This window comes from Dermacentor albipictus, chromosome 1, assembly GCF_038994185.2.
Source record: "Dermacentor albipictus isolate Rhodes 1998 colony chromosome 1, USDA_Dalb.pri_finalv2, whole genome shotgun sequence".
Classification (NCBI taxonomy): Eukaryota; Metazoa; Arthropoda; class Arachnida; order Ixodida; family Ixodidae; genus Dermacentor; species Dermacentor albipictus.
Window position 1 is genome coordinate 168,027,034 of NC_091821.1, and position 20,523 is coordinate 168,047,556.

The 20,523-nt window shown below is 44.8% G+C and overlaps 1 protein-coding gene across 1 annotated transcript; it reads left to right on the plus strand.

Annotated features, from left to right (window-relative positions):
• The first annotated feature begins 1,245 nt into the window (after positions 1 to 1,245).
• LOC139056073 (uncharacterized) lies at positions 1,246 to 19,355 on the plus strand. Its single transcript, XM_070533908.1, has 4 exons — positions 1,246 to 1,464; positions 8,992 to 9,153; positions 14,044 to 14,139; positions 18,885 to 19,355. The coding sequence occupies exons 1-4, from the start codon at positions 1,342 to 1,344 to the stop codon at positions 18,951 to 18,953; spliced, it is 450 nt and encodes a 149-aa protein (XP_070390009.1). The 5' UTR covers positions 1,246 to 1,341; the 3' UTR covers positions 18,954 to 19,355.
• The last annotated feature ends 1,168 nt before the right edge of the window (positions 19,356 to 20,523 follow it).

Genomic DNA, 20,523 nt, shown 5'->3' on the forward strand with positions numbered 1-20,523 from the left:
TCAAATTGACGTTTACGCGTTAAAGATGCATTAATATGCCAAATAAAACTGAATTTTTTTCTCAATAGCCGCAGGCTGCCCCATTCCGAAAGGAATAAAAGATGAATGACGCTGATCGCTCAGGTAATGGCTACTCGCACCAGCCGGAGAGCATGGGTTTATTTGCGTGAAATAAACCTTTTTGCGTGGCCGTGTAACGTTTTCATGTTACGACATCGTTCTGCCAACTCTTCTTTGCCGAGGATCCGTTTTAGCGGCATTCTTATAACCTTCCGTTGCATGTCACCGCGATTTTAGACCAGCCACCTCAATCCAAGTAAGGGAAAGCGGACCAATCGCAGACGCCGGCACCACCCTCTTCATCCGTTATCGATTTTCAGTGCACTGGCTCGGCCTCATCGAATTCCTCTCCACTTGAGCACCGCTTGTCAGCCAATTAAATAAGACAAGCCACTCACGGTAGGCAATGATATTCGTTTTTAAAGCAAACAAAAGTTACCTCCTATAAACGAGGAGAGTGTTTGATTGGTCTCTTCAGATAACCCTGCGGATAACCGTCCGATGCTTGCGTCGGCGGTCACGCAAATTTGACGTCAGGAGATTGGAATAAAAACATATTGGAATGGTTTTACGTTATAGCGCCCCTGGTTTCAGGCGTTCATGTTTTTGTTTTCTTTCTTTTTCATTGATTTTTCATTGCTTTTCATTTTCTGCGATGAAATGCGCTCCGGTTAGAGAGCTCTTATACGGCTGCCGTGCGCGGGGTTTGGGGCACAAACAGCCAGTCTCTGGCCTTACCAACACCTTACGCAACAACTTCCAGTACAGCGGGACGTCTTTCAAGAACTTCACCACTAGACGACTACTATTGTGTCATCCAATGCTTAAATTATCTGTTGAAAACCGTTTTAAAGGTGTCTTCATTAATGCGCGCGCGTTCACTGTAGCACGCGTTCAACGACGTGCGAATGTGCCGACACAAAAGCCGTGTACTTTAATCTGCGCAGAATCCTGCTCTATGTTCCTGAGCTATGGTCCACGCAGCAGCAAGGATCACGCGCGTGCCCATGCGATCTCGCACGCACGGACAGCGGAGGCGAGCGCTGTGAGGCCGATCCCAGCAGACGCAGGCCAATCGCACCGTTCCGTCCCTATAAAAAAAAAAGCGATGCGCGCTGGCTAAGGAGGCCACCAAGGCGGGGCCGGCGCTATCTTTAGGGCAGCGCTTGGGCCCTCTAATTTTGGACAAGGAGCGCAGCGAGCACCCGCGGTTCGCGCAGCCGCCGCCCACCGCTGTTCAACGGCCGTCCACGATCAGAGCGCGCGCGGTGAAAAAACGTCATGGCAAGCACCACGACCACGATCAGGACCACGATGGTCAGGGAGGGACCAACCATCAAGTTCGTCTCTGTGCAACAGGGCTTCATTTCAACGATAAGCGGCCTGCTGACAGCCATCGAAATGGTACGCCCACCCCGCCTGTCGTGCACGGGAGCAGCGGCCTCGCGGCAGTTGCCAGCTCGCGGCCACTCAAGAGGCGCGCGACGATCCCCTGCGCGTCCCTGGCGTGGTCGTCGTCAGTGAACGCGCGACTGTCCCCACGCTAGGCTTAATCAACCCATAGGGTGCATGGGTCACTAATTATGACCAGAGTGTCCACGCTTATGTTTCAATACAAGTGAGTTTCGGTTGTGCAAACGCTATCAAGTAAAATTAAACGAGTCGCGCCGCGCATCTTTCCATCCGGAGACAGGATAGGGAGCGCGTGTTTATGCTCCCATGATCGCACACGTAGAATGAATGCCAGTGGAGTATTACCACAGAACAACATACGTGTCGAATAAAAAGCACTAAGCTAGCGCTATCCCAAATACTAAAAGTAAGCTACAGTAGGTCCTGTGTATACATGATGCCGTTGTGAAATAACTATATCTCACCGGAATGAAACAGAAACAGGCATGGGGAAAATAACATAGTATAATTCGTGCGCGATTACTACGAAGTATACGATGTGGTTTCGATCCGTAGGCGGCCGAGCCAAGCGTGTTATAGCCCAGAAACTCAACATGCGAGAACAAACCGCAATATAGTGTAGCACATACTGGCGACAATGCAAACATAAATATGCCTTCTAGGTAGACTTTGAACTCTATATATAAAGGGGCAGCTTTTGGCGGGCATTGGCGGCACCCCTTTAGATTTAATGTGATTAATAACGGTTATGGTTAATGTGTTTTGTCAAACTAATGAGTACACTTTCAAAGAAAACAGACACGCAGTAGATTGCTCGCAATAAATACAATAAGCGCAATAAACGTCACACCGAAAGGAGGCACACGACACAGTGTCTGTGTCGTGAACCTCTTTTCTGTGTCCTGTTTTTTTTTTCGAGCAGTTTGCTAAAGTATGTGTTCGTACCAGCAAGCCCGGCTGGCCACTATGATTACAACAGTTTCCATACTATTCCGCTATAATAATAGTACTAAATTACGGCTTTTCAGATAAGAAAAGTGTCAGCACTGAACAAGTTATGCTTTACGACCATTTTTGCTACCCATGCTTTCTGATGTTTTCACTTTCATGAAACAAAACGTTCTGTTACCCCATTATATATATATATATATATATATATATATATATATATATATATATATATATATATATATATATATATATATATATATATATATATATATATATATATATATATATATATATATATATATATACAAAACTGAGAACAGACGTTCGGTACAATATACTTCATGTTTCCCCGAACTAATATCGCCGAAAACAACCCATTTTAAGTACCTCGTAACTCGTAATCCAAGGGTGACGGGATGCCATATATATATATATATATATATATATATATATATATATATATATATATATATATATATATATATATATATATATATATATATATATATATATATATATATATATATATATATATATATATATATATATAGTTTGCTTTTAGTTATCTTATATTACCAAATATTACTGTACGATTCCTCCACGCTACTTCCTGATGCATGTTCAAGGAAGTTTTATGGGTATTATAGGGTATTTCTTTTCTGCGCCGCCGATTTCTGTTGCTGCCTCGCGTGCAGCACCGTGCCGTACGCCAGAATATAGCTGCTTGATCCTGCCTCGTTTTCTCCGTGTTTCTTATTATGCACTTCGTTATTAGTGCACAATATGTACGCTAGAGCACCACACAGGCCGTTTGCTTTTCCGGCCCAGGCCCGGCCTGAGCCCGAAAATGCCAAGTGCCAGCCCGCCCGAGCCCGGCCCGGTATTTTCAAACCTGGCACGCGTACTCGGCCAGGCTCGGCCCGCTAGCCATTGAGCCTATAACAAAGCGTGGTCCAGTCCTCGACTATTGTGAATATACCAGCCGCACAGGGACTCTTTATTATAAAGACAGGTTTGACTGTGTAAGGTCTTCCGATAGTGTTGCTGAAAAGGGAACAAGTAAAAGAGAAAGAAAAAAATACATCATCTGTTCATGATGCTCGTTCGTTACTGTGTTACGTGAACGCCCGTGCTACATTTGAAACATAGCTTTACAGCAATATACAGGGTGGTTTTATTTTTAGCTGCCCCAAATTTTAAAATTAAACCATTTAAAATTTTAAAATTTTAAAATTTTAAATTTAGTCAGCGTGCCTACGTTTACAAGTTTATATGGCCGATTAAACTACTATCCTTACTTCGTTTAGCTAGCTGTCGACTAATCCATAATATAGTTTTTAGGGCCGAAGTAACCGCCATATTTTCTAGTTACTGAGGCGCCATAAATGATTGTATAAGTATGTTCTTGCGTTTTAGTGATCGGCACTGACATTAAATAAGCGTTGTGTAATCATGTTGCTCAAGCTCCTGACTTTGCCCCTATCTTTGTGATTCCCCCCTCACACAATGCTCCGATGCCTGGAGCTGCGAGGGGACTTGAATAATACATAATTTGCTATCGCGATTGATGATTCGCCTTTAGGGTCAAACTACGACTTTTTGTACGACAAATCAAAACGCGTAATTTAATAATTAACATGATTACGCTAATTAACGTTCTAGTTCCTTAATTTACGGCACACATGCCAATCTACGATGTGTAGCGCCGGTGAGTTCGCAATGCGTCCACTTGGAACGAATTCTCAGGACTCCACCAGTCTCGATATGTTACTTTTCAAAGTGTCCGACGAAATGCATTGGCCTTCCAGCTACTCTTGTGCTTCAATGCGCAAAGCAGCTTTTTTTTAAATTTTATTTTATCTTTCTTTTCTTTTTCTTTTTTATAAAGTAAGTGCAACAACATTGTATATTTACCGCACCTTTGACGGCCCATATCTCAAAACCAATGTCATCCCCAGAATTCGTTACAAGTCGATATACATTGCAAACTCACTAGCTACAATTCGTATATTGAAATATGTGCCATAAAGCAATTATTTAAAAGTTAATTGGTGCAATTTTATGTTATTTCTTCAATTAAGCAATTTGATTCTTTCTCGTAGAAGTAATGAGCGCCTCGTCGAGTAATCTAGATCAAGCGTTAGAATTGTGCTTTTGCCAATGGCAATTTTTAAAATTTGGTGCAGCTAAAAAATTAAAAAAAGACACCCTATATACAGCGAATGCATATAGTTGACTATAATTTTGTACACATCGCTATAGCTATTTCATCTCATGCTTGAATCGCGAAGAAGAATTGCAACGCACAATACTGGAATTCGAGCTAATAAAATTGGCGGGAACGCACATTTATACACGCTGGCCTATTGGCGTTCAGAATTCCGTAGTGCGCTGTGGCTGTAGCAGCTCTTCTAGCTCTGTTGCGCATATAAATAGGTGGCACGCAAGGGTAGCGCTCACGTGCGACCATATATTGTCACATGGAACAAGGAACATTTATTGCTTTATTCAACTTCATCATAACGTCACTTTTTTCATTCAGCAATTTTCATTCAGTATCCGTGTTCGTAATGTGAGCGAATTTCGGCTCTGTCTACTTCTTGTTTCAACATGTGGGTTGTTATAGGCAGAGTGCGCATGTACAGCGTAGACGACGCAGCGATTGATGACGTCACGATTGATGGTGCATGCGCGTCCCGCGCGCGGAGGCTTCAAGGTCTCACTCAAGAGACGCGAGAGCAGGCGCAGTGCGTTTTGCTCGGTTTTGCTGTAAAAACGAGGGCAGCCGCTGTGCTTGCAGCTGCTTCCGCTGCTGGCATGAGCGTCGTGCGCGCAATTTAACGCAAGCGCAAGAACGAACGCCAACAACGGTTTTCCGCAGAACTTGATCACGTGCGCCGTCCATGCGCGTCGCCTCCAACGCCACTCCTCATCGCGGCAGCGCTGCAAGACGCCCGGTGCATGGCTGCCGCGTAGCAGAAGTTACGTCGGGTCTTGCGTCGGGTGTCGCCCCGCGTATCGTCGGAATACCGGCCAACGAGCTCGAGTGCACCTCCGCTATAAACACCGCCGCCGCTGTCAACGCTTCGCCCGTCGGGCGAAACTGCCAAATTTTAAAAGGAGTTTTGGGGCTACAGTATCTACCTAATCGCTGTCCACTGCGCAGGCGCCACTCCAACGTCAAAACATCGCGCTCTTACAAAGTCACGGAAATCGTGCCCCAAGATTATACATATACATTATCCCGGGTGCTTCTACGAAGATCCTTTAGCAATGTTTCAAAATGACCATTTTGAATTAAATGAAAGATTCCTTCGGGGACATGCCGTCAGCGGCACCGACCATGGGTTGACGGATGATAGGTATTTAGTTTCTGATTAACACAAATCAAATAATTACCTTTTAAACATTTAACTTCAGCGGGCTTGTCGTAATCGAGCAAATTGAAGCGAGCTCTCCGTACAAGCCATATCAACTTTTAGGTCTGGATAAATTCGATTACCAGCGTATTAGCCGCGCCCCCCGAGGCGACGTTCTGCTCACGTCAACCTGCGGCGGGCAGCCAGCGCGTTGCGGCCAAGGAGGTTACATACTGAAGAGAAATCCAGTCCAGTTCTTCCCTTGTGCACGCGTCTGCAGCCTGTCTCACTGGCTTCCTGTTTATTCACAAATACTTACCAACTCGCCCAGCCAAACATTATGTTGTATTATGCATGGTTTGAACACGAGATCGGTTATGCTCAACTCCAAATACAAGATTGCGCAGAGTGCTACTATATAATGTTTCGGATACGCCACATAAATGTAATCAAGTACATTTTGAACAGCGGTAACACTGCTTGAGAGAGAGAGACGAAACTTTAATGTCCACCGGTGTGGGCTGCAAGCCGGGACAGGCACGGCCCCACTGCGCTTAGAGGTCCGCTAGTCCACGTCGCTGCAGCACCTCTGCAGCCCGCGTGGTCCTCTGCCGGTGCGGGTCCATCGCGCGCAGTGTGGCCGCCCATTCCTCCCATGTGGAGAGCTCCGTGCCCGGCGAGGCAGGATCAGCCGGGCACTCCGTAAGGAAGCGCGTTAGGGTAGCGGTGGGATGGGATGACAAGCAGAAAGTTAGGGGGAAGGCACCCGGGTGGATGCGGCATAGTAGATAGGGGGTGGGGAGTGTTCGTGTCTGCAGGCGGTGACAGGATGCGGTGGCGGTGGGTAAAGGATGGGTGGGGTGGGGGGGGGGGGGGGTAGAGCTGGCGCTTTGCGCTACAAGCTCCAAACTGAGTTTGTAGTGAACCAATATACCTTATCGCGATAAAAAAGAGAAAAAAAAACATACAGTTCAAGTGTCACTGAAAAGTGTTTTCCGCTGTTCCTACGTTTGTGTATTCATTGGTAACTGAAATGTTTACGTTGTCTGAATACTGCCAACTGGGCCAGTGCAATGCGTATATGGTGCACTAATAGATTTTCTCGACGCCATGGAGGAGTGGGATCGATTTCTTTAGGTACATATATTAATTATAATAGAACTTCCACAGTGAAGTTCGATGACGCAACCTTTGAATTCATTTATATCAAGTGTTTCAAGATATTAAATGCATTATTTTTGGTGCGCATTTCTTGAGAAAACCAACTTGGCAGTTTTGTGCCAAAATTAAAGAGTTCTTTATAGAATATTGCGAATAAAATATGCTCTCCAAAGGCATGACAGCCTTTTTGGAACTACCGGGAGCAGCTAAACATACGAAATGGAGTTTCTTCACTTGTCCACAGCCATGCCCGTAATAGCACTCTCGGGAGATACTACAAAACAATAAATAAAGACGGTGGTTGCGCCGTATAGTCAGAAGTTGCTGGTGGGAAGCGTATTAGGTTTCTACAAAAGGTGCCTAAATTTTTTTTCGCAGTCCAGCGGGTAAACGGTGGTAAATATTACGTAGTCACATTATACGAGAGACCGCTCGTAATTTAACACAGCGAAGAAGTGCGATAGGTGAAGCGTCCCGCAGGTTGCTTTTTACGAAGCCTGCGGCGAGAGCTGGTTGCGGACATTTCTTTGCGATAACAACACACAACTGTGAACTGATATACAGCTTTAAAATGTTTCTCCTAAAGTTTTTTTCGCGGAACTACAAATGCAACCGAATCCTGCGCGTATTCCACGGCTGCCTAATGGTGCACCATTGATGACCGCGATGTCATGAAGCTTTGATCTATGAACCTTTTGATGCTAGACACTGGCAAGTTCACCGGAATGGAAAGGGAACGGTAAGAAGCACGTTTAAAAAAAAGGCATATTTGTGTTAGCACCCAACAATGAATCATTATGCATGTATACTGGATTAAAAAAAAAAGCAGCGGGAAATTGCTTGCTGGGAAAACCGATAAATATACAGTGTGATGCGACTTCAGAAATAATGATATTGAAACGTTCAATAACTTAGAAGAAACGAAATAAAAAAAAAGAAGACTGAATCGTTGCGACGGCACATCACAAGTCGCCGTAGGCGTCGAAGCCCCTAGATATAAGGAAATTATTTTTGAACAGTTCTGATAGCGTCCACGCAACAATGGCTGATTGTGTACTGTCATATGCTCATATTCTACGCACTAAAGCTCACGGAACGGCGCGAAAACGTGCTCGCGCAGCGAAAGCGAAACATTGGTGCACGGACATGCATGCGTATACGCGCAGTCGGTCGCTGCATTGACGTTTCATTATGTTATGCTTCATTTCATTATACATACAGCCCACTATAAGAACATATTATATAAGAACATATAACTATATAACTAGAACTAGAACTAGACCTATAACTAGAACTATAACTAGAACTATAAGAACATATATATATACATATAAGCAATAAACTGGTTCAGGGGAGGCCATCACGGCGACCGCACGCAGTGGGCGTTCACTGTACGTATTTGTTAAAGAGATAGCGTCTGTAAACCATTCTGTACTTTCAGTTTGCCCAAGAATATTATTTTGGAAGTAAAGAACTTCCTTCGTTTCGAAAGTACTTACAGAAATGTCCAGGAGGGCTCTCGCATGATATTTTCATTGAGCGCCGACAGCCAAACCTATAAGGGGAGCGTCGCGTTATCCCTCATACTACGCAAGCGAGGTGCTTCCGACAGATGGCGACTCCGTAAGTCCTCGCCGCCAATACGGAACTTTACGGCGACGGCGACGCCGACGGTAGAAGTGCGCCTGGAGTGTCCATATAATTGCTATCGCAATAAAATTTCTTCCCTGTAGTGTCTCGGAATACTGCCTACCTGTGTTTTGTTGTTGTTTATTAACTGCCATAGCAGGGGATATTTGGCTACGGAAGAGCCCTCTATCTCAATGCATACCTAAAAACACTACACAAGAGAACAGTATAAATAGAAAAAAGTATGTATAGAAATAATAAAAAGCTTTCACAATCACATTCACCGTGCACATGCGTTGGAAAGCGTAGCACATGGCCGATATGTCGTGATTTAAAAATGAGTGATGAGTTCATTGCGGGTAAACCTAGAAGCCTCTTTGCGCGGAAATGAGAAAGGGCGTCTCTTTTATCGTTCCAGGTTTTGGGAATCATTGTATTCTCCTTGGCGATGCTATGGCTCATCAGGGGTGCCGTGCTCTTCCTCGTTCTGATATCATTTGCCTTCTGGGTAATGTCGTTGCTGATACTCATATCATCAGCGTTTTCTGCCACTGGAACCCTGCTGCCAACGACGCTATTCGTAAGTAAACCTATTGACTTCGTTTAATTCAACTCGACGCGAGCGGGTCGAGTTAAATTGCCGACCCAAACCGACCCGCGGCCGCGTTTACGCGCATTTCGCCAAGCGGGTGGAGCAATCCATATCTGGCAGTGGGGCGGACCCAAAACACCAGCGTTCACATGAATCCGACGACCAGATTTTGGCCCGACAAGCCGACTTGCCTCGACGTTGTCGGGTTCATGTAAACGAGCTACTGTGCACGTCTCAGTAAATTGTCTTGGTTGAAAATTATCTGATCCACTGAAGTGCGTTAATTGAAATGGTTAATCCACACTTATGAGGTGATAAACAAAAAAAATTAAAAGTGTGGATGCTATTTATGTTACTGCTGTTCCTACAATATTAGGATACTTGCACATGCTTGCACTCAATTAAGCTATGGAAGAGAGACAGGCGGGTTAGGGCACGTCTTTCAGAGCGACAGCAGCGATGATAATCATTGTTCACTCGAAAATTAGTATTCTCTTTCGTAGTAATCATCATTTACACCATCGTCGCTGTAAGACTTCTGCCGGACAAGGACCTCTCACAAAGTTCTCCAATCACCCTACTGTCCTTCACCACATGCGCCCATTCGGCATCTGCGAATTTCCTAATAAACTGTTTCCTGCCTCCGAAAGCGGTTCCCTTTCATCTCGCCAGCTATCTTATATATCGACGTACCATACGTCTCACACAAGGCCCTTTCTTCTTTTCAGAGGAAATGGTATCGAACCGCGTGTGTTCTATAATCCATGCCCCTCTGTCTGTATGTCTGTCCGCGCGCGTGTGTGTGGCCTTCTAAACAGGCGCCTAACAACCCTGTAGCCACACCAGTGAACTTGTGCTACGCAAGAGCATCAGTTTCTGTTACTGTTGCCATCCGAACAGAAATTGAGGTCACCTATTCAACGCAAATAAATGCCGAGGAATTCTTAAGGTTGTCTCTGATGGGACGTCTCAATAGCCCGAGGACGTCCGATACTCTAGATACGATGCCCTTGTCCGTGTAAAAGAGATACTGAAAAACTTACGGAGTTCTTTCAGAGCCTGTTCAGGTGTTATTGCGGGCAGTGTATATTTACTGACTAAGACTAAAATGCAGTGTAATCACATTATACAGGAATTTTAAGATATTTCTTAAAAGTACATTTCTCGTGCGCAAGATGATATGAAATACGTACTACTGTTTTCGTTTCGTATTCGTTGACATTCTAGTGGACAAGAAAATTATTTCAGAGAGCTGCCTCAAGGTTGCTTATGCGCATGTTTCGTGCCCATACGACGCTTCCACTTCGGCGGGTTCCCAATATTCTATATCCTCACACGTACAGCTATAGTGGCGCAGTATTTGTAATTTGAATTTAAATCACGGCAATATATTTTTGTCTCTCTCGCTCTCTCTATCATTCCGCGTCATATTTATCAGCACTTTAGGCTTCACTACACAAGCCTTCAATTTATATCCGAATATTTGTATGTATGCCACATTCTGTAAAAAAAAAAGAGAGAGAAAAAATACTGCAATACAGCGACGTCCTCAAATGGTTGTTTGTCGCAGATTTCACAAGTATATATGTTCTAAAGTGAACCTACTAGCCAGATATTGAGAAAGTGCTCGACTGGATGCTTTTGCCACTTTCTACTCAGGGCGTAACCAGGATGCCCGTGCATGGAGGAGTACGTTCGGACAATGTGGATGGTGAATACATGTAGTCTCAACACAGACGATTTGCAATACTTTCTAAGTCGACTGCCGTACGTAGCTTTCTTTTAACCAAAAATAATCGTTCGCAGACGCAATTCGACATTTCTTTACAAACCCAAAGGGGAATCCTGCCGTCTGGCCTCAGCAAACGGATTCCATTTCTCGCCGGTTTGAGCTTGAATGATGGTACCCTGTTCTCAAAGTCGCAAAGAGGAGAGAGGGTCTTTTGAGAGGAAAACAAATACCTCATCGTTCTGAGCCACACGTATGGGAGAGAAGGCTCAAATTTCCTAATCGCCGCAAGGGGAAAAATATAAAAAAGTAGAAAAGCGCGACTAGCTTTGGAAGCGCCGAGCCGAAGCACTGCACGTTCGGCTCGACACTCCAGGGCTTCGCACTTGAAGTAAAAATGCAGTCCGGTGACATGTATTAACAGTTTACAAAATTTTGTAAGTCACCTTCCCCACGAGACTGCTTTTCAACGCTGTCCTTCAACCAAAAACTCTTCCGCAGACTACATTTCATTTAATTCATTGCCTGCATACATTTCTCCTTCTTTCTCAAGAAAGAAACGCGAGCACGATTCCTCGCCTTTAACACCGCCGAAACCTCGGATAGCATAGGGGTGATTCGGCACTGACGGAGAGAGAGAGAGAGAGAGAAATGTTTTAGAACATTCTTAAAAAGATTCCACCCTTTGCGGCTCATCTTGTCCCACATCAACAATCGTCATCTGCCTTGCTTGCATTTCCTTTCTTGAAAACTCTGCGTTCGCTACTTTCCTTTGAAGAATGCAATGTCACGTTGTCAATGCGATGCCGTTCATGACCTGAAAGTACCGGGTATAGCAGCGTTAAAGAAAGGAAAGGCGCGCTAGGTAGGTGACGATTACAATTGTGGGCAAGAGAAGCCCCGAAGGGTGCAAACTTTTCTTAAATCGTAGGAAACGGATAATTTGTTGTTGTTGTTGTTGTTGTTGCTGCTGCTGTTGTTGTTGTTGTTGTTTTGTTGCAGCGCATATCCTATTTCCTTCGTTTCTCTTGTTTTGTCTGTGCTCAGATGCATTGCCCAGGCGTAGCTATATAAACGTCAATTTTCATTGTAACTAAGCCTTGGAAGACAGCTGACATCGACAATTTTACAATTCATACATTAAGGCTCCAGCTGGGTCACGAGGCTGCGGTACAACTCACCTACCGAATCAATAAATGTGGTGGCAAGTGCGTAAGCCAGGCGTCACTTTCACTACACAACAAGGAAAAATGTTTTTCAGAAGCATCTAATCGTTAAAATTATCGCACTTCTTGCTTTACCGCTCGCCTGTCTTGCTTCACCTTTGGTTGAGGGAATGTATGGTGCGCGGGTGTACGCATGTGTGAGTTTTCCTATTTATATGGCTGTTTGAATGCGACAAACTTTTAGTCGTGAGTCAGCGCCCGCGTTCTGTCTCTCTTCTTCGTTCGTGTTTTTAGTGCCCGCTGTAAGTATAATACAGTGCAGATGTACCGACTCGCCTGCAGCTAGCTGCCGTACTACAGTTTGAATATACGGCTTTTTGTTCGCCCTGCGGCGCGTGAAAGGTGCCCGATGAGCGTGTTCAACGTCACGTCGGCGTGTGGGTTCCCGAGGGCCATTCAATCTTGTATAAAAGAAATTAAACGTGTCATAAGCAAGATGCGGTTTTAATACGCCGTGTTTCCCATGGGCTACTTACTATCCCTTGTTTCATTTGATGCGACTCATGCAGATCAGGGCTCGCTAGGTTCAGAATCAGATGTAACACTTTACTTCTCTCACAAATTACCCGAAACGCGCGCACGACAATGACAAGCGTGAGCCGTGCTTTAGCTGATAAAGGAAGTGCGCCGTTGTTTCGTTTTCCGTCAAAAACTATGTGACACGATGGGCACGCACGTACCATTCAGGCGTGTTAGCTGATCCGAGGTATGCATGCATCTATAGCAAGCAGGTGGCCGAGAATGTACAGCTGTCTGCTTGCTAACGCTAAGTGACAAATTTGCAGGACTCACCTGCGCCCCGGCAAGACTTCATTCCAACCAAAATTTCTCGTCTACAAGCTTCATTTTTTTTACCTCGAGGGCTGAGCACTCAAAGACCACTGGGAAAATTGCGAGTTCAAAGCACAAAGGCTTTTTAAGAATTCATTCATTTACAAGTGAGCGGTGCACATTATTTTGATTGGAAAATATCTTTCTAGCGCACGCGCAGCGACATTTTTGCAAATGGTAAATTCTGCGGAAAACCGCAAGGTGGAGGAAGTGTCATGAAAAGGCGCGTCTGATTACAGAAGAGAAAAAAAGTTCGGCAGAGAGACTTAAGGCTGCTTACGTGTGGGAATGCGAAAACATATTAGTCGCTTTGGGGAAATGTTTTCGTTTAGGTACTTATTCGTATGTCGTCGTGCACGTTGTAAACTTGCACGGCATTCCTTTTTGTGTTCCCTTGCTTCGTCTTCTGCGGCGTGTTTCCGTTGGCGACCCCGTTTCACGGATGCCGCTGAGGTAGATGCTTCGGAGTGCCTCTCAGTATAGACACAGCATCGATAAAATCCGGAGCAAGTGACGCGCGGGAGGCAGCGACGCGGCGTGTGCGATGACGCGCGCACTAGGCATGAACCTCATTCTATACACTCATGATTTGGCGTCGAGAGTGCATCGCCATAGACACAGCAACGATTAATTCCGAAGAGCAAGTGACACGTGGGATGCAGTGACGGAGGCAGTGACGTGACGTGTGCAATGACGCACGCAACAGGCGCAACTTTAGTCAACCCCAACCGTGGAGCCACCGTGGCGTCAGGGAAGCGTGCTCGTCACTCACCCCGGAGGCCCGGGTTCCATTCCAACCTAGACCGAAATGTAGCAAATGTCCTTTTCTATTCCATTAATTTAATTTGTTTACAGAAACCTGCTTGACAAGTCTGACGTCAATCCGAGCATTTCTGACGTGTTGTAACTCTTCGATCTGTCGGCCATTTTTGGTACCATCTTTCGGCCTATAATTCTTTTGCATTAAAAGCTGCCCGTGTGTCTAGCAATCGCTTCTTCTGGTTCAACAAAGCGAGGGCTGCAGCTGTGCAGGTACTCCTATCGCAGACAGCGCACATTGATTCCGTGTCCCGATCTGTCTCCGATATGCAGTACATGGTGTTTCACGGCACAGCTTTCCTGTTTTACCTGAGCGGAGGTGTTTCAACAATCATCAGCAGCCATCACGGCGTGACCATCGCAGCCGGGGTGAGCATTTTAATGGCTTCTGGTCTCTTTATACGTCCCACGTTTACTTTGTAAGCAAGTTCAACAATGCCTTCTACGTTAAAAGTCATTAGTGTCATTACACAAGTGACTTTTCGTCTAAGAGGCACTGTTCAACCTGCATAATAACTTTCTCCGCCGCTGTCTAATAGAGCTCAGGAAATTCCAGCGTCCTTTTACGATTTGAGTAGCAAAAACCTGGAATTGAAGCAATGCTAGATAACTAAAGTCACAGGAAAATCGTCTCTATTTGTGAAACATGAAGTTCCTGAAAAGTGCCGCATTTTCTATTAGCGAATGCTTTTTATTACCCTGGGCTTCTTCTTTACTTTTTTTTCTTTATTTTAGTCAAGAGTTCATTGAATTTCACAGTAGTGTGAATAGGCCAAGTAGCACTAGTACAAAGGTGTTGACAAGTGAACGGTGTCACAGCACGGTCTCAGTACAGTACTGCTTTACCTCGAGCTCACTCTCGGTGATCACATTTGAACCCACTATGCTTTCACGATGCTTACGTGAACCGATGGCCCCAGTGCTACTTGTCGTCACGTTACTGTCCACAGCACTAAGTTCGATCGCTTCGAAGATTTAAATCGCGTTGTAAAGAACCGCACGCACAAAATAAAGCCTGTTACAAAATCAATTATGCAGTTTTTCCTCCTTCATCTCTCTTTTATTTCACGTTGCAGTTCACGTCTATTGATTACATGCATTCTATTCCGAAGGAACATTCTCTATTTTTCTGGCTCTAATTCGTTAGGCACTCGTGCTACTCAGTCTACAAAACAACGTGCTACGCAATGCCAAGTGTGTGCGCTGCAAACTACGAAGTTAAAAAAAAATACTCATATAATCTCTGAGGAGACCGCTGAGAAGTCCCTTCGACATGTTGGACATGTTCAGAAGCATATGGTCGCCACGTGGGTGCCTTTACATAGTCACTGACAAGCATGCATGCTGAGAAGCTCCTCCCGAAAAAAAAAAAGTGTGATGAATTCGTTTGTTTGTTTGTTTGTGCTGTTTGTGCTTGTCCCTCGTGCTTAGCAGCCTAACACAGAAATTGATTTAGAGCGTTGCTTAAGAGTAATTGATCACGTTTGGACTGAATGACATGATAAATGACGCAATCATCCGCGAAAAATCGACATTGTACAGCAGTGTCAAACGAGATATCATTAAGATATACAAGAAAAAGTAGGGGTCAAAGGACGGACGCTTGGGGAACACCTGAAAGGACTGTAGCCATTGATGATTTAGAGTCACCTATTTGAACGTACTATTAACGCTGCATTAGGCATAGAGTTAAGCCACTGCAAAATACGCTAATTTCTAAAGAGTTGGTTTAGTTTTAATGTAATTTTGGAATGCGACACGCGGTCAATTGCTTTTTCAAAGTCTAGAAAGATCATGTCGACCTGGCCACCATTATCAAGACCTGCAAACAAATCATTAGTAATGTGACATAACATGGTCACTGTTGAAAGGCCACTCCTAAATCTATGCTGACTGTTTAAGAAAAAAATTTTACCTCCCAAGAAGCTGCTTAAATATTTGAAAAGAAAATCTCCCAATACTTTGCTAGCTGTGCGCAACAAGGACACCGGGCGATAATTAGTTACTGTGACCTTATCGCTGGTTTTGTGCAACGGCATAATTTTACCCATTTTCCAGTCAGCAAAAACTTCCCCTTTCTGCAAACTTTCGCCAAAAATGATATAAAGATATTTGGCTCGCCACTCCACGTATCAAATCAAAAATGTATTTGGAATGCCGTTGCTATACAGGTTGGGTCAGTGACGTCCTTATTATGCTTTCTCAAGTTATTAACTGGTTCTTTCTTTTGTGTCAATAGAATCCAAAGCTTTCTCGGATCGGTAAAATGCAAGTTGTGCATTTTGATGTTAAAGAAAGTATGTCTGGACGATTTTATTTTTGAACGCAAATCTGATGGCAGCATAGCCAAGATGCTGCTATCTTTCGGAGCTTTGAACGATATCGTTTTACGCACCGCTTTAATGAAGTATTTCGCGCGTTATCCAGGAGCTTCGAAGTTTGTTTTCGTGTTTTTTTCGGGATGTCTTTGTTCATGCAATCACACCCCGCCCCATTTCAAGTTCAGCCTCAAAGTATCAACACCTGTGAAGTTCCTGTGACACTGCAAGGCGCAAAATTGCCGCGCGACTAGCCGCTCGAGGCACTTTGCGAGCATTCGCGGGCTTCTTTCACGTTCGGAAAAACTTTTATCTAGCACATATTGAGCAGCAGAAAGCTGTATAGGCGAGTTTTTCGTGTTGTTCTACAATTTTCTCATTGAAATTTTTAAACAATTTTTAAATTAAATTATGGGGTTTTACGTGCCAAAACCACTTTCTGATTATGAGGCACGCCGTAGTGGAGGACTCCGGAAATTTCGACCACCTGGGGCTCTTTAACGTGCACCTAAATCTAAGTACACGGGTGTTTTCGCATTTCGCCCCCATCGAAATGCGGCCGCTGTGGCCGGGATTCGATCCCGCGACCTCGTGCTCAGCAGTCTCATTGACATTTTTCTCACAATTACAATAATTAAGAAGTTGATCAAATAATTAATTACGGCTAATTACATAACTAGGCAGAATGCAAAAAGATAATCTGAGTAACTCCAAGCGACGGTAAACAACGTTAGCTTGATGCGGTCCAGCTATACATGGCATTTGCATACCTTTAAAATTTGGCTCAAGTGAAACACCGTGTACTTCTTCTATTACTGCGTTTAGAGCAAGTATTCATGAAATTCAGAAATGAAGCCATTATTTCTCAAATGCCATTCCATCTTCTAGCGCTACTGGCGTCAAGGTATCCGCAGCTTGCTGACTGAGTGAAGTGCGCCATGCCACTCGTCGATTTTATTCACGCCCGCAAGGTGCCTCGGCACCCTCGACTGATAAGCAGCCGCCATCTCTGGCGCCCGGCGGTATCCAAAGTCACGCCTAGGCCCACGACTTTTTAAATGCGTAAGCGTTTCTGTGCCTACCCAACGAGGAAACCCGTCCGTCCGTCCGCCCGTCACGTAAGACGATCGCTTTCAAGATAGGGCTCGCAGCAGCGAGCGAATGCACCTTAATGCTGCCTCTCGCTCCAACGCGAACTAAGCGGCAAGAGCACAGCGCACACGAAGCTATCAGCACTCGGCGTACTCTATTCCCATCGAAGATGGCTTTCAAGATAGAGCCCGCACGGCCGCGCCATACGCCGCCGCCACCGGAGCACGGTTCGTGATGGTTCGACGCGGATGGATAAGGCACTCAAGAGCGATAACGGCTTATAATGATCGGAGCGTCATCAGCCCACTTGGCGCCGCTACCTGCAGTAGTTTGCTTGCGTCATCAATTCACCTTGCGCCACCGTCCGCAGCAGTTCGCGTCGCCGCAGCGCTGTCGTTTATCCTGGTCAGATCAAGTTTCATAACATTTATAATGACACCGGGCTGCGTGGAGATGAGCAAGTGGCACAATGCTCATGCATACTTAGATAACTGCCAGAGGGGTTTCTGCGTGAGTTCTTCAAGAGAAGCTCATAGTCTGGAAATCATTAGTGAATGATATTTTCACGAGGGCAATCATACTAAAATAGACTTACAAAATGGACGGTATCTGGCTTCAAATGTGCTGCGTACATGTCGAGGCGCGGTGTTTTTGCTTAGCATGCATCGAAATTTTGATGTTCATGCGATAAAAATTGCACGATACCAGTCTGGACCATAAAAATGTCCAGACTCGTATCGTTCAGATGATGATTAATTCACGCTGTTGCGTATTTATTTAATGGTTTATAAATACAAACCTATTTCTCCACCTTATGTGGATAACACATACAGCATTTGGAAGCCAGACCTCGAAATCATCTAGACGGGCGATTAAATTTAAAAAAAAAAAGGAGTTCTTGTGTGAGCTACACGAAGAATTATTTCACCTTCGCATGCTTGCTGAAACTGAGACTGTCTAGGCCAAAAAATGCCTGTGCCGTCGATAAGCACTTGCAAGGATGACGTGATTAAGACTACACTAATATTAAACACTTGGTGCAGCTAGAATAAAAAACGTAAACGAAACACCCTGATTGTTTTCTCTGAATGAAGAAATGGAAACGTTTAGTGACAGTGTTAATTATCTATTTTACCATTGTAATTGACCGTACAAGATATGCTTGCTGTTCGTGTAATCAAACCAAGGAAGCGGCCTAGAACAGGCAAGATTTTTAAATTTTGTGAAGGTTAAACGGCCCCGCACATGCCTACCTTTGCCCCACAGTCGCGGGTCGAGTCAGCTGTCAGGTCTGGCAAGTTCATCCTGACTGTAGCCCCCTTTCGCCTTACTTGATTTTACCCGTTCGCGAGCCGCATTAGCGCGGCAGTTCCCTTCGCTCTTTGAATTCCCTGAGTGGGTCTTACGTGCCCAGTGACTAGCTGCAGGAAACTTGACTCGACGATTGTTCGCTCGATTCGATCGACGAAGCAACTCGACCCGATCCTGTGGGGTTCCAGGTAAAGGCCGCTCTATGATGCACGTTTTCATCCTCAGAGCGTAAGAACGGCCTTTATTCGATCGTATTATACCTTCTTATCAATGCGTGGAAACTAATTTTACTATTGCATGTGTTATGACCTTGGAACACGCAGCATACGTTTCGTTCTTTTTCGCAATGAATATATGCTGTATACTGTTTCGCTCATTTGCTTTACTGAACAGGTCCTCGGCCTGGTTGCCTCTATCTTCCACCTGATTCACGCTGGATTCGCTTACAAGAAGAAGATTTGATCGAGACAGGCCAATGCAGTGCGTCCACCGTTCACTGCTGAGAAAGACCAGGCAGAGGCGACAAACGCTTTGCAGTGAAGAGGGGAGCTCACGCCGGCGGTGCCAGTCGGCCGACCTGACGCGCAGCGCAGCAGCTGTGGGCGGCATGAATACGCTGTGTAGGCGTCATCTGCGCACAATCCACTGTTTTCATCGGGAGACTATGAGTCATGCATGTAATGCATGCCCAGGTGCTGGCCATCGTCGAAGCACTAGAGCGTACAGCGCGGCAAATGTTTATATATCGTGCTTCTTGTGCAGCGTGAACCGTGTGTTTCTTCTTCACGTCGCAATATCTAACCAAGAAATGTCTCTTTTGTGCGCTGAAAATAAAAAAAAATAAAAACTGCAGTCTGACGACAACCATTGGATAAGCCGAAATTTCACTTTGCAAATGGAGACACATCCATGGTCGATATTTTACTGGAGGCGAAATAACGTGTCCTGAGCATTCTGCGATCAACGCAGCCGTTGACTGCTTCTGCATTTGTGGTGCATAAAGTATACATTGCTATACGGACTACATTCTTGTTTCTGCCTTTCTTGCGCAGGAAAGCCCTCTATACATGGGCTATACTTCCAGTATGGTGACCATATCGTCAATCAATCCAAAAAGAAAAAGAAACACGAAAATGGTACGAAACGTATGAACCTACAAGCAAACTTTATGAAACGAGTAGCACTGTCTGGGCTACTCAGTGGAAGAGTTACTCTTAATAGTCGACAACTTCTGATATATTAATCTCAGCATAACTAACCGAGAACTACAATCGACTGCAAATGACTATGACGATTGCCCTCATTTTTTCGTTTTTTTTTTTGCCTTTCAATCTACAGATGGCCTCCAAGCGGTAAGTTGGGCAGATCAGCTCGAGCGGCTAGTTGCTGTATTTTTTACGATTGCTTACTAATTGCGCCAGGCTGGAAACGGACGGCATACAAGAAGGAACACGCTTGAACTTTGTTCTTGTTCCTCCTTGTTTTGTCCGTTGCCGCCTTGAGCAATTAGTAAGCGGGCAGTTGCACAGTGAGTACTGCTTGTACCAAATTTAAAAGCTTTGTGTGGATGTAACTACAAACAAAACAAACAAACAAACAAAGACTTCTTACAACAGCGTGCGTTCATTTTTATACTCTCACGACTTCATGCTTACACGTTGTTCTTCCATCACGCACTTTTAACCTTTGAACACGAGTGCAGAATATTACTATTTGATTTGTATTGACTGCGGGTTGCATGCTTGCGCCATGACACAAGCATGTAACCCACGCTTGATACAGAAGTCAAAACTGTGCCGGATTTCTTTTTTCTTTCCTTACCTCTTTCTATTTAGTCTACGGATTGTTTCGTGTTCTGTCCGTTTGTTATTTCTCTCTTCTTTTTTTTTCCTGATTCAGTGGCGTATGTGGGACAGCGGAGTTTTGGGACGTTCAAGGCATTAATACATGGATGAGATAAAAAAAAATAAGGTGAAATCACCACAGCCACACTTAAAGAAAAGAAATATAAGCGCGCAAGGGGGTGACAAGG

Excerpts from the sequence above, each read along its gene's own strand:
- LOC139056073 (XM_070533908.1), top strand. The coding sequence starts at position 1,342 with ATGGCAAGCACCACGACCACGATCAGGACCACGATGGTCAGGGAGGGA. Across the intron at positions 9,154-14,043 it reads TGCTGCCAACGACGCTATTC|TACATGGTGTTTCACGGCAC; the intron begins GTAAGTAAACCT and ends TCCGATATGCAG. Across the intron at positions 14,140-18,884 it reads GCGTGACCATCGCAGCCGGG|GTCCTCGGCCTGGTTGCCTC; the intron begins GTGAGCATTTTA and ends TTTACTGAACAG.